The sequence below is a fragment of the Poecile atricapillus genome, chromosome 1, assembly GCF_030490865.1.
Source record: "Poecile atricapillus isolate bPoeAtr1 chromosome 1, bPoeAtr1.hap1, whole genome shotgun sequence".
Taxonomy (NCBI): domain Eukaryota; kingdom Metazoa; phylum Chordata; class Aves; order Passeriformes; family Paridae; genus Poecile; species Poecile atricapillus.
Genome location: NC_081249.1, coordinates 88,626,706 through 88,649,515, shown reverse-complemented (window position 1 = coordinate 88,649,515; position 22,810 = coordinate 88,626,706). Strand labels below are relative to the sequence as shown.

At 52.9% G+C, this 22,810-nt stretch overlaps 2 protein-coding genes across 3 annotated transcripts; both read left to right on the top strand.

Moving 5' to 3' along the window:
* The first annotated feature begins 1,342 nt into the window (after positions 1-1,342).
* GPR162 (G protein-coupled receptor 162) lies at positions 1,343-7,721 on the top strand. Its single transcript, XM_058829215.1, has 5 exons — positions 1,343-1,512; positions 3,190-4,964; positions 5,765-5,954; positions 6,515-6,666; positions 6,832-7,721. Exons 2-5 carry the CDS (start codon positions 4,125-4,127, stop codon positions 7,357-7,359), a joined length of 1,710 nt encoding a protein of 569 aa, XP_058685198.1. The 5' UTR covers positions 1,343-1,512; positions 3,190-4,124; the 3' UTR covers positions 7,360-7,721.
* A 970-nt stretch (positions 7,722-8,691) lies between these two features.
* Positions 8,692-19,624, top strand: P3H3 (prolyl 3-hydroxylase 3). 2 transcript variants are annotated; one of them, XM_058829432.1, is made up of 15 exons: positions 8,692-9,149; positions 9,746-9,898; positions 10,386-10,572; positions 10,698-10,829; positions 11,684-11,817; positions 12,102-12,191; positions 12,515-12,567; positions 12,748-12,806; positions 13,972-14,096; positions 14,228-14,323; positions 15,306-15,456; positions 15,625-15,742; positions 18,054-18,129; positions 18,551-18,691; positions 18,942-19,624. In XM_058829432.1, exons 1-15 carry the CDS (start codon positions 8,739-8,741, stop codon positions 19,152-19,154), a joined length of 2,139 nt encoding a protein of 712 aa, XP_058685415.1. In that variant the 5' UTR covers positions 8,692-8,738; the 3' UTR covers positions 19,155-19,624. The 2 variants fall into 2 exon arrangements, with proteins under 2 accessions (XP_058685415.1, XP_058685416.1); XM_058829433.1 differs by having other exon boundaries at positions 8,727-8,834; positions 9,806-9,898.
* Positions 19,625-22,810: the final 3,186 nt, after the last annotated feature.

Genomic DNA, 22,810 nt, shown 5'->3' with positions numbered 1-22,810 from the left:
ATTCTACTTGCTGTCTCCAAAAGAGCCCCCACTCACAACAGCCACTGCAACGCAAGTCTCTTTTTTACCCCTGGAGCAGCCTTCGCTGCTGCCCCTGGGCCCAAGGACCAGCAGTTCTATCAGCTTTCCTCCTCAGGAGTCTCCCCCTCTCCTGATCTGACAAATCTCAGATGAAATTCCCTGGTATCTAAGACACATGGAGCCACCTCAGCCAACACTGAGAATGATAAATGAAATCTGTCCTGTCAGCAGGGTGATAAAACTGAGCAGATCCTGGATCCGCAGGTCTACTTTAGCAAACAGGGTGATGAAGCAGGAGCAGATCGGTAGAGGGAAACAGCTGATGATGAAGACTTTTTGGCCACACTGTAAATGTCTGGGGATTTATTCAGACTAGCCCTAGCCCAAAGCAAAGCTGAATTCTCATAGTTGTCAGAGCACATTTGTTGCACATCTTGCAGGTCCTTTCACCTAAATTGTTCATGTTCTCCTGATGCAAACTGAGGTGCTAATACAGCTGCACCCTAGCTGTCCCCCAACATGGACTCCTATCCCAGTTCTGATGGAGGAAAGGAGCACAGAGATACTGGCAGACAATAGGCCCTAGAATTAGTAAAGACAGGGAAGGTACTGGTGCCTTCACTTCAGTAGCAACACGGGTAACAGGAAAATTAGATGTTTATTGTCTTGTGAAGACTTTCTAGCCAGGATTGTCCTGGCTGAGGTGACACAGCTGGAAGGGGAGCTTTACCCCTCCGACATAACCAAACCACTGCTCTGAGCACTACTCCGACTCTCACTCCGGTCCCCTTTCCCCTTTTCCACTGTCTGTAGGACCACGCTGTTGGCTGGTGATGGAAGAGGCCACCACAGCAGCTGTGCAAACTGAGGCACCGTGGGCATCCGATGCCGTGGGCACCTTGCCCTCCAAGCATCCTTTGCAGCACCAGCTCTTTGCCTTTCCCGTCCCTTCGCACCCATCCTCCCCACATCTCGTTCGGCCTGGGTGCCTCCTCATACCCCTCTGTGGGAAAGGCAGCCGGCGCCTCCTTGTCCTGCCAGTGGCCCTGTGGGGGCGGCCCGCGTCGCCCCGCGGGGCGGGAGGGCTGCACACGACGGGGAGCCGCCGTGCCCGGGCCATGTCCAAGCCCGGTTCCGGGAGCACGGCCGGCCGCAGCCCGCCCCGTCGCCGCGGCCCGTCGGGATCAGCGGAGGGGCCGGTGCCGGGGCGGGGGCCGGTGCCGGGGCGGCGGCTCCCGCGCCCGTCCGCCCGTCCCGCCCCCTGGCTGCTCGGCCCGGCGGTGCTCCCGCCGCCGTCCCCCGCCGGCGCTCCCCGCCCCTCGCCCCTCGCCGAGCCCCGCCCGGCGGTGGCCGGAGCGCGGGGCCGGGGCGGCTGCCTGCGGCGGCCGGAGCTGCGGCGGCGGCCGGGGCCGGGGGCCGGCACAGCCGGGCAGAGGCGCGCACAGCCGCGCGGGGCGCCCGTCGCCATGGCAGCGCTTGCTCCGGCGAGAGGTAAGATGGGTCCCCCCGGCCCCCGCCGCCGCCGCCGCGATCGGCCCCCGCTCCGCCGCCGCCGGCCCCCGCTCCGCCGGGCGCGGGGCGGCGCCGCCGCCGCCGGGCACGGCCGCGCCCCGGGGCGCCCCGCGGGCTCCGCGGCCCCCGCCCAGCCCAGCCCAGCCCAGCCCCGGCCGAGCCGCTGCGCTCCGCCGCCGCCGGGCGAGGCTCGGGGCGGCCGGACCCCCGCCGTGCCCGGGCTGCCGAGCGGGGGGTGAAGGGAGGGGGCGGCGGGGCAGCGGCGCGCCTCGGCCCGGCCGGCCGCGTCTCCCTTCACCCCGGCTTTCTCCGCGCTTCTTTGCAATCATTCTGGGTCACCTTCCCCTCCGAGCCCCCTCCCTCGCCTCCCCCTGCACCAGCAGCCCCGCGAGCTTCTCCTGTGTTCTCCCCCGCTGATGGGATGGGCGGTGGGGCGCACACAGGGAGCGGGGACAGGTGAGGACGGGTGTCCCCGACCTGGGCATCCTGCGTTAGCTCCGGGGCACTCCGCGAGCGGGAGGACCACAGCTTGAAGCAGAATTGGGCCCCAAAGCCAGCAGAAGCGGGAGGATTCCAGCCTCGTTGAGGGATCAGTGTGGGCCACCAGAACAAGCTGGGTGGGAAGGGCGGCAGAAGGAGATGCTGCAAGGAAATTCGTTCTCCTGGGATTATCAGAGACGGGTAGTTCCGTAACTGTCTCCAGAGGCCACAGGCCTAACTGCAAGAGTGGTGGTACTGGGGGGAAAAAGATGAAAGAGAGTAGAATGGGGGCATCACCAATCCAGTCCTGGCAAACTGCTCCGAGCAGGGAGGAGAGGCAAAGCCTCAGGTGGTCACAGAGAGGTGAGAAAATAGGGAGAAGCGGAAAGAAGGGGGGGTGGGAACTGAGCCACTAGCACAGGCTTGGGTCCTGAGCCATCCACTAGAGACTAAGTTTACATCTGCTCTGGTCAAAGCATAAAGCTGGCCTGTACTTTCCTGGAATATACTGCTTGGGTGTCCCCTATGGATAAAGACAGAGAAGGGGGTCTGAGCTGGTAGTACCAGGGAAGGCAAGTAGTCTCAGGGATAGGTTTGTAGTCTTCTTCCCTGGGTTTGTGACCATGGGGGTCTCTGGAGACCAGAACTGCTTCAGCAGAAACATATGGCTGAAAGACTTGTGTGTCAAGAATGTGGAATGGCAGGGTAATGTTGGAATGGCGGAATGCACCCATGGATGGGACAGGATGGGAGCAGCAGGTTAAAAACCAGATCATTGGCAGAGAGAAGCTGAGGTCCAAAGACTTTTGGAGCTGTGGGACCTGTAGAGCTTTAAACAAGGGATGTAGCAGGGCTGGATTTGCAAGGGATGATGCAGATCAGACCTTCTGTGCCAGAATGGCATTAGTAATACTTTGGGTAGGGAGTCTAGGACTGAAAGGGCAGGGAGCATGGTGTGTTTCAGCAGCACTGGATTGAGTTGGTGGGGACCAGAGTCCAGCCTGAGCTGTGCAGGAACTGGTGCAAATTTGGCTCTTCTGTTCCCTGAAAGACACAGGGAATGCTCCACACTGTCTAAATCATGACAAGGTGTTAGTGTGGGCAAGGAGAGAGAGGGAGAGATCTGGGAAGATAGAATGATCTTAAATTACTTTTTCTCTTTTCTCTCTTCTACAGTGAAACTCATGCCCTGAATCTCCAAGGGAACATTTGAAAAGGATCTTCCCCTCCCTGCCATCTCCTTATTGTTTGCCAGCTGTGCCCTGCGCGGGAAAGCTTTAAAGACCAGCAAAAAGAGAACAGCAAAAAGGACAATGTAGTGAGAGTGCAGTGAGGTCTTGGGTAGGGAGCCCTTTGAATCTTGTTTCTCACCCTTCCCTCTTCGTTGATAGCTCTGTGACAGCGTTGGCAGGAACCTCTACCTGACCACAAGCACGGTGGCATTTGGTGAGAGGGGAATTACACACAGTGTATGCACCACCCTCACTTTTTCATCTTTTTACTCTTTTTCCTGTCATCTCTGTAACTCTTGCCTGGCTCCTCATTCCCTAGGACACTAGGAAGCAGGCACTTGCTTCTGCCAAACTGTTTGGAGTCCCTAGAAGTCCCTGTTTGTGTGTGGACTTCACCAGTCCCAGCAGAAGGTGGTCTCTGAGTCAGAAGGTGTCTGGTGGGCCCATGAAGTAAGGAGAGCTTTTTATTTGGGAGAAGAGTGGAGGAGAGTGATGTAATAGATGGGGAGGAAAAAAAAAAAGGGAGCCCAAGCGAGTGAGGGAAGAAGCACTGGCAAGTGTTCATGAGAGAGAAAAAAGCTGTAAGAAAGAAAAAGAAAGAGAACGAGGGGGAAAAAAACAAACAGATGAAAAAGTTAGAACAAGGGGAAGAAATATAATCAAATAGGAGGGAAAGGGAAGACTGGAAGCGAGACAGAGTTGACGGCTGTTCTGCCTGGCACCTGGTGGCAATGCCTTGAGAAACCCTTCCAGCGTGCAAACAACTCACATTGCAGCAGCAGATGAGGAGAGACGTGGCTCCCTCAGTGCAGCGTCCCACTCAGCCTCTTACAAAATCCCAGCAGCAGAGGCAGGGTGCAGTCTAGCAGGGGTGGCAGCATGGGGGACTCTGAATCAGAGTCCACCTTGCACAACAACTCACTGTGGTGGCTGGCATGTGGGATGTTAGCTCTGTTGGCCAACTCTTGGATTATCCTCAGCATCACAGCCAAACAACAGAAACACAAGCCTCTGGAGCTGCTGCTATGCTTCCTTGCTGGCACACACATCCTTATGGCAGCTGTACCCCTCACCACCTATGCCGTGGTGCAGCTGCGGCGCGAGTCCTCCGACTACGACTGGAACGAAAGCATCTGCAAGGTCTTCGTCTCCACGTACTACACCCTGGCACTGGCCACCTGCTTCACAGTGGCCTCCCTTTCCTACCACCGCATGTGGATGGTGAGGTGGCCAGTCAACTACCGCCTGAGCAACGCCAAGAAGCAGGCTCTGCACGCAGTCATGGGGATCTGGATGGTGTCATTCATCCTCTCCACCCTGCCCTCCATCGGCTGGCACAACAACGGCGAGCGCTACTATGCCCGTGGCTGCCAGTTCATTGTCAGCAAAATAGGGCTGGGCTTCGGTGTCTGCTTTAGCCTCCTGCTGCTCGGAGGAATCGTCATGGGCTTGGTGTGCGTGGGTATCACCTTCTACCAAACCCTGTGGGCGCACAGAAGACGCCGGCGGTGCCGCCATCAGAGAGCAGAAGAAGCGTCATCCTGCTCTTCATCAGCACACACCACTTTCAACGTGCCAGCCATTGTGGTGGAGGATGTACGAGGCAAAAGGAGGTCTTCACTGGACGGCTCCGAGTCAGCCAAGACCTCCTTGCAGATGACCAACCTCATAAGCGCCATTGTCTTCCTGTATGACACGCTCACTGGGGTGCCGATCTTGGTAAGCATCCAGCTCTCCCTTTCCCAACAGAGTCTGCAGTTAAGCCAGATTTGCTTTCCTCTCAAGTTTTAGAGAAGCATCTCTCCTGTCCCACCAGCCGCAGAACTGCCGCATCTGAATCTGTGTTATTCTGAGCGGTGGTTTTAAAAAGATTGCAGTAATTCTCTCATCCTTCCGCAGCAGCATTTTCTTAAGTCTAAGCCTGGGGAATACACACCACACAGCTAAAACCACTATGCAAGTTTTAAGTGGCTAAGAGGAGAGGAAATTATTCTGCAAAGTTACTTGTAAAAACAATGAGATTTATATTTCTCTGGTTTGCTTCTGGAGAACTGATACACAAGATTTAACAGCTGATGCATCCAGTTGTCTTTTTCCTTCTGCTCGTATGGCTGTAGGCAGCATTCAGGTTTTGGCTAGCCGGTCGATTCTGTGCAAAATTGGAGAGCTAGAGAAGTTCTCGAAAAGAACCCTTTAAAGAGGAGAGGCTGAGTCACAGATTATTTTTTTTCCCAGTGGCTGTGTCCTTTGTTAGCACCTATTTAGCTCCAGCTGGTAATGAGCACAGGAAGAAGGGATGCTAGCACCAGGTCTCATGTTAGAGATATGACAGCTTGGAATGTGGTCCAGCAAACCTGGGGCAAGACCCCAGGAGCAGTTTTTCAAAGGGACACAGGGTAATTGCTTGATGAATCCTTTAGAGACAGATTATGTTCTGCTACAGAATTGATTTGTGTTACCTTTCTCCCTTGATCCCTGCTTCTGTCTCCTTGGCATTGTTGCTTTTTCTTACCTTAAAGGTCGTGAGCTTTTTCAGCCTGCGCTATGATACGGCCCCCACCTGGATGGTTCTGGCTGTGCTCTGGTGTTCCATGGTGCAGACCTTGTTGCTCCCCTCTTTCATCTGGTCCTGCGAGCGCTACCGAGCAGATCTCCGCACCGTGTGGGAGCAGTGCGTGGCTATCATGTCTGAGGAAGACACAGAGGATGGTAAGCTCCTCACCAACCCACAGTCACCTTTCTTCACTAACCACCTCCCCAAAAGGCTACAGAGGAAAGAGGGGATCTTCGGGAAAAGGATCTTGTGGTGTTGCGGGTGGCTCAGTGACATTCATGTTACAGCTTGGAGTCAGCAACCACAAGAAAATTTATTCTGCAGAATGCTCTGCCACTCACTTGCAGCCTTAGGACTAGCATCCAGGAAGCATTAGTGCAGCATCCTCCTCACTAGTTGAAAGCGTGGATACATTGTGTGTGGTTGCCAAACCACAACCACAGTGATATGCTGGGTCTCAGCCCAACTCGCTGATCCAAAGGTCCAAGACCTGACAGTGAGCAATGCAAAAGTGAGACAGAAGAAATAGGGCATTGTCTGGGTGCTTTAGTGCTGCTGCAAGCAGAATGACAAGGTCCTTGTCCAGAGGTGAGCCCTCAGGGCTGCAAGTAGGGCAGCACCAGTCAGATAAGCATTAGGATGATGTTCAAGCTCCCTGATAATGCTCCTCTTCTGACCAAAAAGTGTTGACTGCCGTTCTTGTCTTTGCCAACAGATGGTGCGTGTGATGATTATGGTGATGGCAGGATCTGCAAAGTGAGATTCGATGCGAACGGCGCTGCAGCTGCGAAGCGGGACTCCCGGGACATCAAGCTGCTGCCCATGCACCACATGTTGTTGCCCCAGGAGAAGGTGCACTACCTGCAGGTGAGCCAAGAGCTAGTGGGGCAGCCCCACAACCCACTTCCTTCTCTGTCAGTTTCCCACGCCTCTGTGTCCTCTTGACTCTCTTCTCTGAGAAAACCTCAGCTACTCCCTTCCTGTTCTGACTCTTCAAGTCTTCCATCACCTGCCCCCTTCTCTGTTTTCCAGGTCCCTATCTCACGGAGAATGTCACATGATGAGACTAACATCTTCTCCGCCCACCGCTCTGCTCCATCCTTCCTACACAAGTGGTCTTCATCTGACGACATCCGCATTTCCACCCCCCGCAAGCCTGGGGGCCCCGGTTTCTTGCCTCCCCAGCTGCATGACTATCAGCACCGCCGGCGGCCCCCAGAAGATGAGCTGACGACCCTACGGCAATTTTTGGAGGGGGGGCTGTTGCCCCGGGGCTCCAGCTCCAGCGCCTGCTTCTTCCGAGATGAGATCACCACGTTCATCGACGAGACGCCGCAACCCACCCCAGCCTGCAGCCCACGGCACTCCCGTCTCCTGCTCGCATCACGCCGCGACCGCCGCCTCTCCCTCGGCAGCAGGGAGGAGGAGAATTCCGACCGGCCACGGCGCTGCTCCGTGCTTGGCAATGAAGTCTGGCGTCTGCAGGACGGAGAGCAGGCGCCATGTGAAAGGACCCTAGAGGCCTGCGAGCCACAGACCTTCCAGGACCCCAAACTATGAGAGACAGCATCAAAAACATTCAGTGCCATCACAGTTTTTAAATAAAACTTCAAGCGTTCCCTTTGTCCCAGGACCCAATCACTAATTTGCATTCTCATCTTTCTCGCCAGCAGGCAGAAAACACGGCACCCCGTGCTGGTGGGGGAAAAAGAAGTGGGACAGATCCGCAGAAGGGAGCACAACGGACGGACGGACAGACAGCCTGTGCCTGCTCTCAGGTTACAAACACATCCACCGCTGCCACCGCCACTTGGCACCCTTGCCAGTCCCGTCCCTTTGTGAACTCCACCCTCGCATCCGCTCTGCCCTAAGAGACAAGACAGGCGCAGAATGGTATTAAAATTCTATATTTGGAGTGTCAATCGTGTGTCTGTTTTTAAAATACTATATTAGTAATAATTTTGTTTCCATAGAAACAAAATGATTGGCCCGATGTTTAATGAAGCTTCACAGGCTTCTGGAAGGGAAATGCAGAATGTGCGAGGCTCCTTTCCTCCCTCTTCATCCTTTCTTGTCAGTTCCTCTGAAAGGCAGCAGATGCTTAGCAGCCCAGGAAAGGGAATGATGCCCTTAGAGGAGTTGTCATGGGAGATTGGGTGAAAGGTCTTCTGTCCATTTCAGACGTGGTGCTAAGCAGGAAAGGCCTCGGGTTTCTAACATTGCTCAGCAAAAGGTTTTGCTTTGAGGCAACTCCAGGCTTGGAAATAATTAAATTCTCTCCAAGACCCTGACCCTTAACATTTTACTTTACCAGTGCAAATTGTTGATTCCAATGCAAACTTTGTGTGAAGCTTCAGATGGTCCGAACTTCTCAGCCAAACAGGAAAGCTGACAGAGGCTTCTGGGGGAAGGCCCCCCTCAACTGCCCACACCACCAAAGCTGGGAGTGGTGAGGTCTGGAGCAGGCTCCTGCCCCAGACACAACTCTTGGCAGGAAGGTGCAAGGGCAGTGTGTGGGAGATGGACCTTCTGGCTAGTGCTGGCTGTAGTTCCAGCCATGGGCAAAGGTTTGGCAGCGTCAGAGGGCAATCCCTTCACCTCCAAAGCAGTTCTCCATGTGATGGGAGCACGAAGTGTCCAAGCGTGACTCCAAGGAGAGGTCCCGTTGGAGGCGTTTGGCTGACCCACCCTAAAGGGAGGCTTCGCGCTGGGGCGGCCGCCCGGACCAGGGGTCACTTCAGACGGAGCGGCAGCAGCACCGGGAGTCCCCGGGGCAGCGGCGGCTCCCGGCCGGCGCAGCGGGACCCGGACCGAGCCCTCCCGCCCACCGCGGCCCCGGACCGGCACCGCCCCCGGGGCGGGCCGAGCCCGGGGCCCGCCAGGACGCCCGCCCGCCCCGGACCCCTTCTCCTCTTCCTCCGCCTTCTCCTCCCGGAGCCATGGCCTCGCTGCTGTGCCTCAGCCTCCTCGCCGCCGCCGCGGCCGCCACGTCGCCGGGCCGGCTGGTGCCGTTCGACCTGCTCTACGCGGACGGGGTGCGGGCGTACCTGGCGCGGGACTGGGCGCGGGCGGCCGAGCTGCTGCAGCGAGCCCTGCACAGCTACGCGGGGCTGCGGGCGGCCCGCCGCGCCTGCCGCGCCGCCTGCGCCCGCGAGGAGCCCTGGGGCGGCGGGCCCGGGCGCTGGGAGGCCGCGCTGCTCGGGCCGGTGCTGCAGCGAGCCGGCTGCCTGCAGCGCTGCCTGGGGCGGCGGCTGCGGCCCGCGCCCTCCGCGCACCGCGCCAGCCGCGCCGTGCGCCGCGACTTCGAGCGCAGGGAGCCCTACAACTACCTGCAGGTGGCCTTCTTCCAGGTGGGCACCGGGCCCCGGCCGCGGGGCGCCCCGGCGGGGAGGGAGCTGCCACCTCCGGGCGTGCTGTCGTGCACGGCGGGGACCCGGCGTGGCGCGGCTCTCCGGGCAGCCGAGAGCGTGGACGCCTTTCCCTCAGCCTCGAGAAGAGACAAGCGAGAGGGAACCTTATTGATGCGCATCTACAAGGGGGTGGTTGCCAAGGGAATGGAGCCAGGCTCTTCTCACTGGTGCCAGCCGCTACAAGAGGCAACAGGCAGAAACTGATGCGCAGGAGGTTCCACCTTTAGGTGGAATATTAGGAAGAACTTTACTATGCGGGTGACCGTGCACTGGAACAGATTGCCCAAAGCAGTTGTGGAATCTCCCTCACCGGAGACATTCCAAAACCATCTGGCTGCAATCTGGTGCCATGTGCTGTAGGACGACCCTGCTTGTGCAGGGAGGTTGGAGCAGATGACCCGCTGTGGTCTCTTCCAATCTGACCCGTTCTGTAATTATGTGATTCTGTGAACGCGGGAAGCGGCTGAGGTGAGGGGTGGGTGTGAACAGCAGAGACCTGCAGGAACATGACAGACACTGATGCCTTTTCTCCACAGCTGAAGAAGCTGGATCAGGCCGTGTCTGCCGCTCACACCTTCTTTGTCGCTAATCCCCAGCACCTCCAAATGCGGGAGGACATCGAGAAGTACCGGCGTATGTCAGGGGTGAAGTCAGACAGCTTCCAGGACCTGGAGGCCATTCCACACTGGGTGAGGGCTCAGTGCAGAGCCACGTATGAACAGCTCTTATTCCACCCTGGGGACCGGTCTGGGGCCCTGATCTATTCCCACACAAAGGCCACGGCTTGAGACAGGGCCCCCATACACAGATTGATAGAGAGATTTAGCCTGGAAGGGACCTTTAATGATCACCTAATCCAAGTCCCCTGCCAAAGGCAGGGACGCCTTCCACTAGACCAGGTTGCTCAAAGCCCTATCCCACCTGGCCTTGGAACACTTTGTGGGATGGGACATCCACGGCTTCTCTGGGCAGCCTGCTTCAGTGTCTCACTACAATCATAAAAGTTGATGACAGTTATTTGGCTTAAGTCTAGTCTTTGCTGTCACTGTGTGGTTGACTGTGCATGAGCAGGTGGGCCCCTGTATGTCAGTACCACCCTGTGAGCGACTCAGAAGTGTCGGGGCATCCTTTGGTGTCACCCACACTGATGAAGGGAGGTGGTTCTGTCTTTCACAGGAAGCATATGAGACTGGTGTGCAGCACTATGATGCAGATGAGTACCTGCAGGCCGTGGCCAGGCTGGAGGAGTCACTCTCAGAGGCACTGTCAGCACTGGAAGATTGTCGTGCCCTGTGTGAAGGGCCTTGGGAGGATGAGGATGAGGAGGAGAAAATGCAACCTGGCCTGTATGAAGCCATTGCAGGTAGTGTTAGAGGCACAGAGGACTGGGTAGGAAGGCTGTGCTCCCCACCCTGGGCACATCCCATATCCCAGCACTCCTGTCTGGAAGAGTTGTGGGCTACTGCCTTTCTAACTCCTGTCTTGCAGCCCATTACATTCAGGTTTTGAAGTGCAGGCAGCAGTGCGTCCTGGAAATTGCCACAAAGCCGGGGAGAATTTCTGCCACAGAAGATTTCATACCCTCTCATCTTGATTTACTGCAGTTTGCCTACAGCCAAGGTGAGCAGAAGCACAAACCAGCAGGTTATGCTGTGGCACCCCTACACTTGTTCTTTGCCTCTGATGCTGGAGGGCAGCTTGTTGTGGGAAAAGTAGCACACTGACCTGAGCTCTACTTCTATTTTCCCCCTAACTCTTCCCAGAGCCTCTATTCAAGTCTGTGGTCACCTTGGGAGATGTCCCTTGTGGTCTTCTTCAGTCTCATTGCCCAGGTTCTATCATGGGAGGCTGTTCCCATGTCTTTCCTCCAGCACACTTTTTCAGGACTATTTTTTTCCAACTGTTTGCTGAGTGTTTTATCCCCTCCTTTTCAGTACATGGCTCCAGAGAAGGCTCCCACTTCCTGCCTAGAGGCTGCCCATGCATCTCACCTTAGCAGTGGTGTTCTTTCTGAGGCAGCCATACCTTCCCTCACTCAACTGATGGCCTGTCATGACACTGGTCATCCTGTCACTCTGTCGTTTTCACACATTCCTCAGCCCTTTTTGTATACCCCTGCTCCTCCCCACAGTGACCCAGCTGTTTCTTATGTCCCCTGTCAGAGCACTGGTAAAACTTTTATCTCAAGGAAGCTGCTAGACCCCTCATCTTGTCTGTTGCATGAGGGAAGTGGGACCATCTCTGTTTCAAAATATACTTACTTTTAATCTGTTCCTTCTAAACCAGCTCCCAATAAGTATTAAAGGCATGCCTGTTCTGCACCAGGTTCATTCCTATCATTGGGTGGAGGCCCTGCTGGGCAGGGGCTGATGTGTGCTTGGTGTAAGGGACACTGCGTGCTGCTGCTCTGTCCACATTTGCTGCTCAAGTCTTTCAGAAACGTGTGTGTTTGTTCTCTTCTGTCCCTGCCCAAGTTGGGAACCACACACTAGCTGCTGAATGTGCTGCTTCCTACTTGCTCTTCTATCCCTCGGATGAGCCCATGTTGGAGAAAATGAAACAGTATCGCACAGAACTGGGAGAGGATGCAGCTGTCACAGCCAGACAGGTAGTTACAACTCCAGCTCTGTCCTTTTTGGTCCTCCCCTGTCCCACAAGACAGGATCACAGTCCAAGAAACAAAAAGGGGAAGGTGCTTCACTGCAGACATGTGCCAAGGCCAGGACTGAAGAAACTGGAGTTTTCTTCTAGTCTGTCACAGTCAGTGTCCTTTCAGGACAAAAACAGGCTTTAATTGTGCACGGCAGTGTGGTGGGGCAGGCTTCTGCTCTGGGCAAGGGGTGGGGTTGTCTTTTGTGAGGTGGTTGTTTTACAGTCTCTTTGCTTCCATAGAGTATTCAGCATTATGTGCAGAGATCTTTGATGGAGAAGAAGTTAATTTATTATGCAGTGGAGCATCTGGGAGAAACTTTTAATGACCCTGTAAGTAACAGTATCGTCTTAATCTTCCTGCCATGGTTTCACCGCTTGTTCACAGTCGCAGTTGTCAGAATTCACCTTAGTAGGCCATGATCCAGAAAGGATCAGATGCTGATGAGAAGGACCCCCAGGTCCTTATGAGGTGGATCTTTAAGTCCTTTCTGCTGCTCCAGGACTGAAGTTAATTTAAAGTTACTGCTGTAACCATATGCATTGGCTCAGTTTGTCTGTCCTGAGAAGTGGGCCACAGTGGTTGGTCTGATACTCACTGGAGAAGCAGTGCAAGGTTTGTTGTGTACTGAACCACCTGTGTTTGTTTCCTACAGGATCTTTGGACTCCAGATGAGCTGATTCCTGAAAACTTAAAGGAGAAATACAGGTAAGATTGGGCACCTCAGCTGGGACTGCAGTATAAGTAGGGGTGGTATAAAGAGCAGTAATACATAGAGAAATGGGCACAAAAGGAATTGGAAGGATGTGAAATGCTGCTACAGAGGAGGGTTGAGCATAGCTCTGTGTACTGACAGCCCTGGTCTCTGTTTTTTCCCTTGCTCCTGAGAGAGGATCAGGAGAAGCAAAAGCACGAAACTCTGGATGGGGAAGAGAGGGAGAAGAGGGGTGAGTAAAAGAGCTTGAAGGAGGTCATGGATGCATGCAGCCAGGCTTACTCAGGCTAAGTGCTGTCTTCCATCCTCAGATATTTGAATGCTAGCATAGATGTAGACTGACTTGAATGGCTCAGCAAGTCTTCTCACTGTTCTTTTCTTCCTCTTTGATGCATGTGTAACCTTGCAAAATCTCAGTGCGTACATCTCTGGCACGCAAACTCAAAGGGCTCTGTGGCTGGAGAAGTTGAGAACAGCCTGAATGTGTGACAAGCCTGTGGACGTGCAGATCCCTGTTCAGTGTGCCAGGAGCCTCTACACCCAACCTGGTTCAGCTCCACCAGCCCAACTTCAATCAACATTTTTCTGAAAGGGACATGAAGGGAGGGGCCGGGAAATGGGAACTGGAAGCAGACAATGTAGCTTGGGAAGTTTTTCCCTGAAAAACAGAAGTCCAAAGGGTTTGTGGCTGAATGATACATACTGCAGAGTGTAGAGTCTCATGATTTTGCTGGTCCTCTATTCTTATGTGTGGATACAGAGCCTCTTAAAAGGTTCTGTTGTGGATTCTTTGCTTAAAATGACCCCAAATGGTTCTCTGCTGTGGCACATGTGAGAGCAGAGCCTTCTAAGGGGCTGAGTGCCTTGGCATTCCTCATCATCCAGAGGTCACAGGGGGTGGGGGAAAAAAGGCTGAAGATCAAAAAGCTAAATTATCAGCTAATATCCAGTGCTTCTCTTTGGGGATGAAAAAGCAGAAGGGTTCACCAGAGATAATTCTGGGATAAGATGCTGATGAAAGATGATTGAAAGGAGGGTTGATGGAGATGTTTACCTGCTTCTTTTCTCCAGAGCCTCACTCCAGTAGGCTGGACCTGTTCTGCTGCTACAATCCACAGTGCACTCAACTTCCCCCAGCTCCCTGCTGCTCTCCCAGCAAGTCTCAAGTCTCTGCTGGCTCCTGAAGCACGCACTGTAGGCCAGCTTCCCCAGCTGGTGCTCTGGTTCCCCTGAAGCATGCGAGGGGTCTGTGAGGAGCGGGCACTTCTGGGGAACTGTCCTGTCTTCTCAGAGAATGTATAGTGTCTCTCCACTTCCTTATGCAGGCTGGGGGTTGGGTATCTGAGGGATTCTTGTCCAAAGCTTGCTCATGTCTATCTGTGCTTGCTTCTCATCAGGTCCTCTGCCTTTTGAGGGTATTGTTGTCACTATGGATTCCCAGCAGATGAATAGAACCCAGAGGGTTGTGTTCGACAGAGTGCTGACAGAGTCTGAGTGTAAGGACCTTCTCCGACTGACAAAGGTGAGGCCAGGATCCTGTAAGAACTCCTGTTGTGTGTGCTTTCCTCCTCAGCAGACAGAGCAGTAAGGTTTCCATGAAGGAGAGGTGGCACCCTAATGCATGTCACCTTCATCTGTATCCTTGTATTCCAGGCAGCAGGGGAAGCAGGAGATGGATACCGGGCAAGACGGTCACCTCACACCCCACATGAGAGATTCGAAGGGTTAACTGTTTTGAAGGCCATGCAGGTAAAATGCATCTGTGAGCCTGCTGCCTTCTTAATTGTCCAGAAAGAGAGTTTGCCACCTGAGTGTTTTCTTCTGTGAGTTGCACTCTGGGTGGTATCATGAGTGCACTGTCTCCCCCACAACACTTGTGGTCTCCTCTGTCCTGCTTCCTCCTCAATCTCATTCAGGGATGTTGTACATGGAGGGCTTGACAAGTGCTTTCTCTTCTGTGAGGCAGGGTTTTGGGACTGCTTGTCCCTGTGAGGTAGCCTTACAGACATGCTTAGTTTAGAGTTGGAGAATAAATTAAGGTAAAAGGAGCCTCTTGAGATCTCTAAGCTGACCTCCAGCTTGCAGCACATCTAATTCCAAAGATAGATGAAATCCCTCAATTCTTTGCATAGGCAAGTTCTGAACATTTCCAAGGGTAGAGATTCTCCAGCCTCTCTGGGCACCTTTTTTGGTGCTGTACCAGTCTTGTGAGGGTGAAATATTTCTTCATATCTAGCCAAAATTTCCCTAGCTGCAGCTTTTGTGTGCTGCCTCTTATCAGCGTGTCTCTGAGGAGACAGTGTCTCCATCTCCTCTGTCACCCCCTTTTAGGTGACAGGAGTCTGTACTTAGATGTTCCTTTGGCCTTCTCTTCTCTAGACTGAAGAAAGCCAAATCTTTTTGCCTCAGTTTTTCTAAGTCATGTGTTCCAACATTCCTGTCATCTTCAGACTCTTCGTTCAAGATTCACTTCAGCCTCCTAATCTCTTGTGTAGTGGGAGACCCACAATGATGCAGCTTTCCAGATGTGGCTTCATGGGCCAAGGAGAAGGAAATAATTGCTGTGCTGTGCAGTTGTACTCCTGAGATGTATTTAAATGAGAAAATGTGTTCTTTTCTTGCCTGAGTGACCACAGGACTTTACAATGGTCTCTTCTTCTGTGCTGTGTACGTGTATCATTTCTTGGAGTGTCTTTGTAAGTATTGTAACAGACTTGTTTTTCACTTGTAGCTGGCCCAAAATGGGGACGTGGAATGGAGAGACGCCAAATTGCTTCTGCAGGCTAGTGAGAAATCTCGGAAAATCATAGAGTCCTATTTTACTTCTGGAAAGAAACTCCATTTTTCATTCACACACCTTGTGTGTCGCACAGCTATAGACGGTAAAGAACCTTTCATCCTGTTAGTCCTTGTCTCCCAGAGAGTCTGCTTACTCCCAGCCATGTGCTCTCAGGAGACTATTCTCTCTTTGTTCTCACTGTATCCCTTTCTCTCTGCTTTATTCTTTCTTGAAACTGAAAATGCACGTATTCCTCTTTGTATATTTTCAGGGGAACAGGAAGGTCGCATGGATCTCAGCCATCCTGTCCATGCTGATAATTGTCTCTTGGATCCTGAGGGGCAAGAGTGCTGGAAAGAACCTCCTGCCTATGTGTACAGGGACTACAGGTAAGAGCAACTGCATTAGATCATGTGAAGATATCCCTGGCCCCAGCAGAGGATGAACTTAGCTTATAGAAACCAGGTGATGGTTGGCTCAGAGCCATCCAGGACTGTAGCACCAGGCAGAAGGCTGCATCAGCAGCTTCAGAAGGAGGTGTGAAACACCTTCCTTAGGGTGGGAAGACCTTTTTCCCTCCTTGCTTTGCACAGCCAGCTTTAACAGAGAACAGAACGAGGCTGGGAGATTGCACAGATTAGAACCATGATATCAAACTGCTATCCTGTGGGTCTGTTGCAGTACTACAGCCCTTTTGACAGGCTGTTTCTTGTAGTTGAGTTCAATCTTTTATAGAACTCTGTGAATTACAGGAAAGGGATAGTCAAGCTCCTTGGATTCCTTTTGTTTGAGCAGTCCGTGTACTTCAGTGACTATTCTCTCAAGATTCACTGCAAATACTTTGGGTTGGATTTTTCCATCCACATGAGAGTTTATGTTTTTTCCAGCCTGTGGCAGGTTTTGTTACTTCTCTGTGAAAGAATCTGAAATACAGTTTAATGGTGATGCCAGTTGTTGCACACTGCAGCCAGAGGAGGTCAGTTCACTACAGCTCATTCCTCCTACTTGCCATCTCATCCCTGAGCATCCAGAAATTTTACTTGTCTTTTCTTTGAATGGTAACTGTATCCAGAGCAGAAATCCCTAAGCAGCTATGATGAGGATATGAGGGAATTCCATTATCATTGAGTTGTTTCCCTTTGGATACTGGTGTTTACTTGGGATAACCAGATCGTACAGTTACCAGACTTTGTTGTGTAGCTGGTTAGATCTCTGTCTCTCCTGTGAGAAAGCCATCCTTCCCTTCATTGCTCACTGGGTTCTCTGAGTTCCACTTGAATGGATGGTAAAATAGCTTCCCAGAATCTATCCCACTGAGCTATTTTTGGGAGTATCCCTGTCCTCTTGGAGCTCAAGTTGTGACTGCCCAACCAGCACAAGGGCTGAGCTCTTACAGTGTCCTTTTGAATGAAGTCCCTGTGTTCCAAACTTCCTGGGTATTTTCTGTGGATCTGTGCTATGGGCATTAATGATAATATTGAACAGGATTGGGCCCAGGAGCCCATGAGTTCCAGTGATGCTGCTCTGGGTGCACAGTGCTCCTTTGGGTGCCAGCAGTGCACTGATCCCTGTGTGCTGTTCATGCTCACCTTCACCTTCTCTTTTTCTTAGAAATTCCCCTCTTGGCACCATTCTGAGTCCTTTTACCAGAGTCCAAACTGCTGAGATTGAGCACATTTTTTCAAACACTATGTGGGTAGCCCAATCTACTTTTAGTACCCTCTTGTTACGTTTTAAGACCATTTTCCATTTACTTCTTGTCCTCCAATTACCCTTCTCAGGAATGGAGTCTAAAGCAGACTATTGAGGTCAGGATAACACTTTATACTACAACCATTATCCCTACCTTCCTGTCCCTTTGGATGTGTGAGAGCTGTCCTTGCTTTTCTCCACTCGTGTCACCACCCTGGATTCACAGCCTTATTAAAACCCTGTGGCAGAAGAGCTATAACCTCCTGTGTTTCAGGGCTGCTAATCCTCTCACTGCCCTTATGTCCTTAACATTGCTTCAGCAACCACACTGTTGATTTGTATTTCTTCCTCTCAGTCTCATTAATTACGAGCCTCTGTTGTTCCTCTGATGTTTTCTATCAGTTTAATTGAATACCAGGAGGAACCTGGGTAGTTTGGGGTCCATTCTTTCACCTACTTGACTGTGGTCTCACCTGGGCTGTACAGTGGCCTCACTACTTCTTTTTTTGTATAACTTCAGTAAAGAAGTTTCTTGGTTTAATTTTCTTTTCTATACTCACCAGGCCTCTTTTTCATCATTCTAATTCTAATGTTACCCTGAAATCCCTTGGCTGTTAAGACATGGTTTTCTTTGCTGATCAGTTTCCTCTTCCAGGAGCTGGATTATTCCCAACCTTGAAACATAAACAACAGGTTAGAAACAAGGTCTTTCAAGCCCAGGGCATTGTCACAACAGTGCCATGGATGCATGCTGCAGGGGATTAAGAGCAAACCAAAATAAAACGGGACAAGTGTGTAGAGCTAATTCCCTGGCATACTCTCCCAGCCTCCTGTGGCTTGCAGCTCAGGGACTCCCCTGGGCTAGGCACTGCTGTACTTAACACCCTCAGATGGATTCTCCTGCTAACTGGTCTACTTGCTTTTGAGCTTGTGACAAGGAATGTGGGGAAGCCCCTGGGAGGAATACGCTTCACCATCCATATGTATTCTTTTTTTTTATGTCCACAGTGGCATTCTCTACCTCAATGATGACTTCCAAGGTGGGGGCCTTTTCTTCACTGAAATGGACACTGTGACTGTCACAGTAAGTCTGGGACTGGCCAAAAGAGGGAGAGAGGACCGAGGGCGAGACTTAGTCTGGGCAGGAGGAAATAGGTTGGTTATTGGATCCCACCACTCCAAAACAAATCCAGTGCTGGTGCAGTGGCAGATTCAAATAGGGGCAGCTGAAGGCAAATTGAGGCAAATCTCAGACAGGGGAGAGTTCGTCTCTTTCCTACCTTAAATTTTCCAAGCTCTTCCAGTCTGTGGGTGTCTGTGACCTTTGTTGTCCCACTGATCCTCTCTGTCCCTCTCCAAGGCCTGCCTTGCTCACAGACTGGCTGTAGATGCCTAGCAACTCTGCTCTTCCACGTTCCCAGAGGCAGTGTCACCTCTGTAGAAGGACTGTGTACTCCAGAGCAGGGGTCTGCTGGCTTCACAGTCTCTTGTCTCTCTCCTGGCAGGCCGAGGTGCATCCCAAGTGTGGGAGGCTGGTAGCCTTCAGCTCTGGCAAGGAGAACCCCCATGGCGTGTGGGCCGTGAGCCGCGGACGGCGCTGCGCCATTGCCCTCTGGTACACGCACTCCCAGGAGCACGCTGAGCAGGTGAAGGGCAAATAAATACAAGTACCTCCCAGTGAGATATAATGCCACTGAAGAGCAGCTTTTGGGCTTTCCCTTGCGGCAGGGCCTAGTGCAGCAGCTGGGGGTTGCCCTCTGACAAGGTGTCTGGTGGAGGGGCCAGCCTGTGATGGGCCCTGCAAAGGGGGATTGGGCTCTGGAGTGGTTGGGTGGATGTGTTTTGCCGAGACCCCAGCAGGGAGGATTCACATCATTTCTGTCCCCATGGCTGCAGGAGCGGGTGAAGGCAGAGGAGCTGATGGAGCAGAGGGCTGTGGAGAAGGACCAGCCCGATGGAGATAAACATCAGGGAACTGATGGCAGCAGCAGATCCTCCTCAGAATCTCATGCTCCCAGCCGCGCAACCAAGCCTGCAGATCAGAGACAGAAGCCTGGCTTGGACAGGAAGCAGCACCCCAAGGTGCTACGGGCCAGAGACGAGTTCTGAGTGCACGGGGCCCTGTGGACTGTCACACACCATGGCCTGGCAGGTCACGGGAGGACCGGGACCACGGAGGCCTGGAGCAGTGTATTAGTGTGGTAGAGCTGTAGTGACGGGGAGGGGTGCAGCTTTCTTCTCTGTGGTGTCCCAGCAGCTGAAAAACGGGAGAAGAGCACAGTGTGGAAGTCAGTGACACCAGGAGCTTTCTTCACTGCCTCACCGTGTTTGTCTCACTCAGAAGTAAGAAGACAAGGTTTTCTCACCCCACTCCTCTCAGTGCCAACTTCTTGGCCATCCAGGGCTAAATCTGAGAGGGGAAGGAGGAGCCTGGAATCTTTTGGCAAGGGCTGTCTCACATTCAAGAACTCATAACTAAAGTCTTTGAATTTCCTAAGCGCCTGCAAGCTCCAGAACCTCACAAAGTGACCTGAGACAGGAAAGGTGAGAGACTGTGAATATATGAAATAAAAGCCAAATGCTGGACACAGATGTTGATGAGAGCTTGAGTCTGTATACCAGCGAGAGGTGCACACTTGTTTCTGATAGAAATTTAATTAACAAATGATGGGAGGGGATTGAGCCCTCAGTGAAAGATAACAGAGTATTCGCCCAGATGTCAGCTACTTTCAGTAAGGGAGAGCAAGAGAGAAAGTCAGCTGTGACGTGGCTAACATGGAAAGGGTGAGGAGTTCCTTTAAGAGAATGCACCGTACGCTCACGTTTCCCTGTAGCAAGACCTCTCTTTTGTTTTGTTTTCATTTTTTTTCCCCCTCTCCATGCACTAAATTGTCCCTGAAAGCAGAAAAGAGATTTTATCATTTTCTACCCTGATAGAAAGACAATCTGCTGTCACTGCCCAGGGGATTAGTGTCCCGAGATGGGATTATATTGTAGCCAAATAGGAATTGAATGGGGTGGATATGGAGTATCTAAAAGAGCAGTGACCCTTTTCCTGGGAAGCATTAGTGCAAGAGATCAATCTGTGGTCATGACATACTCAAGCCTTGATGAGTTGTGCATGGAGACCCCAAGTGCAGTCCAAGTGGAAGGAATCTGTAGAGCCAGGGCCAGTGGTGTAAGAGGTGGGTGGGTGATCCCCTTGTCACTGTTGGCACAGGGCCCCTGCTCCATGGAAAGGGAAGTCCTCCCTCAATCTGAATCCTGGCACTTCTTACCACGTAGGCTTGGGAAACCTGTGTTGGCAACCCTTTTTTGCTTCCCATCCACCCCAGGCTCACAGGGAAGAGTTTGATGGTGTGTGTTTCAAATTCCCCGTCTCCGGCGAGGGACCTGTCACATCCCAGCGCCCACACGTCCATCCCGATGATCTGTGAGGGGTGCTGGGTGGTTCCTCTTTGATGAGGACATGTTGGGGGGTGAGGGGCCCATGTCCACATCTCTGGCTTGCTCTGCCCAAAGGTGGCCTGGGTGATTAGACTGATGGCCTCCTGACGTCAGATGAGATCCGTTAAAAGGTATTTATCTCGGGCTTGGGCCAAAGCCGCGGGAGAGATTAAAAGAGATTGAGGCCAAGATAATCCCCTCGCAGCATCCCACTAAAGTGGCTGCCAAAAGGCATGCCACCAAATCTTTTGCCACCCCTGGCCCCTGTGCTCAGTTCTGTTTTCGCCGTCCAGAGCCCCGTTTGCGGCCGAGAGAGGGTGCGGTGGCCCTGCCATTGGTTTTCCCTTTGCAGGCCCTCTCTTGGTGGCATCATCCCTCTTTCCACCCTGCCCAGGACACAAGTGGCCTGCTGTCCCTGGGAAAACAGGAATTCCTGTGACTGTGAGGTACAGCAAGCCCTGCCCTGGTGGCTGATAATCCTAGGCTGTTCTGGCTAATCTTCACTTTATTAGTTTGTTGCTGATATAAACAGAGGGAGTCAAATCCGCCTGGGATTGTTTCTTTCCCTTCAGGAGCAGTGTGCTACTCTCTCTTTTCACCCCTCCCCATCCACCTGCTTTGCATTACGTCCCAATCCGATTTCCCCAAGTCTCTGGTGTCTGATTTAATTTGCCTGACGCTGCTCCTGGAATCAGCCCTCCCCCAACCCCTCCCGTCCACAGCCTTCCTGCTCCCCATGGGGAGATCAGTCCTGGGAGAGGCTGAGGAGCAGAGAGGGAGCAAGGGACTCGCTGGGTGGACCAACGGGACTGACTGGAGGCTGCAGAGGTACGAGGGGCTTCTGGGCAGCGAGGAGCCATTCTCAGCAAGGGAGGCAGGCTGTGAGGGTCCCATCCAGAGGGGACTGCAACACACCTTACTCTACAGATCCCGGTAAGCTGGCCGCCTTGCGGTGCCTGAGGTCACCTTGGTGAATCTGGCGTTTGGGACCCTGAGTTTCCTGGAGTGATTCTGTGGGGAGCCTTTGAGCAAGGGCTCATCCCATCAGAGGATGAGGGAGAGTAAGGTCATGGAAAGGAGTTTGGGTTAGCGTTGAGGTGTCTTTACAGTGATGAAGGGGCTTTGCACTGGGATGGGGTTGCTTGTTCTCCATTTGGCAGGTAAATCTCACCAGTTCCCAGTGGAACGGGAGGGTAACGCCTTTCCTGAGTGATCTGGCACTCACTGACTGTATACAGCCCTGCACCCCCAGTGCACCCTGTGCACACCTCTTTGCAGCTGGCTGCTGTTCTGGGTGGACAAGGAGCCCTCAGAAAGCAAGGAGCAGAGCAGGGTAATTTTACCCTGACCTTTGATCTCCATCACAGGAGAGAGGGATCATCTCTGTATCCGGCTCTGCAAGGAGCCCAGGGTCACCAGGGCGAGCCTGCGAAGCTAGTCAGGGATTAGAGACCCAGGGACACTGCCTATTCAAACTGAGTCCTTCTTGCACCTTTCCCATTCACAGCCCTCCCAACATTTCACAGAGCAACCACTCCTGCAGTGTGGGGGAACCCAGGAACAGATAATAAGAGGGCTCACTTTGCTGGTTTTTCCTATCCAATACTTGCACCCTTATCCCTGCCAGGGAGTGATGCAGGTGACTTGCAGGGACAGCCCCCAGGGAGCAAGCTGGGCCACCTCCATGGCATCGTGCAAGGGTTATGGCCACTGCTCTGAAAATCAGGGTGTGGCAGCAAAAGGCAGAAGATGGATGATTCCAGATCGCCCTCCGTCTTGCACCACAGCAGAGGCATTTGATCTGCTATGAGCAGACACCGAAGGACTCAGGGTGGGTTTGGTTTCCCACAGACAGGAGTGCTGCAGCAAGAAATTTGTTAGAAAAGGCAGGAGGGGAAAGAACTGTCATGTTGGAGAGCAGAAGAAGTGAAATGTGATTTCAAAAGCCAAGAGCTGTGAACTGGATGGGCATAGCTAAGGCAGAGCTCAGAACAGGGCTGGCATGAACCGACCAAGCCCAGGCTCTGTTTGGCTGCTCCATGCTTGCTCCTCAGGGGTGCTTGCAGGAGGCAAAACTCTGGAACTGGTGCCAACTGGTGCCAAGGTCCTCCTGTCAGTAGCTCTGCTGAGAGTGATGAATTTTTTCAAGGGTACCTTAGGACTTGGTTTCCTTTATTGCTTAGCATTCACATGGAAGAGCCCTTACTTCCAGGAAGCACCAAGTGTGCAGCATTTAGAAGCCTTTCCCACTAAAACTAGCCTGGGCCACCGCCATGAGGAGCTGTGAGCTGATCCTTATATCCACAAGAAATGTGTAT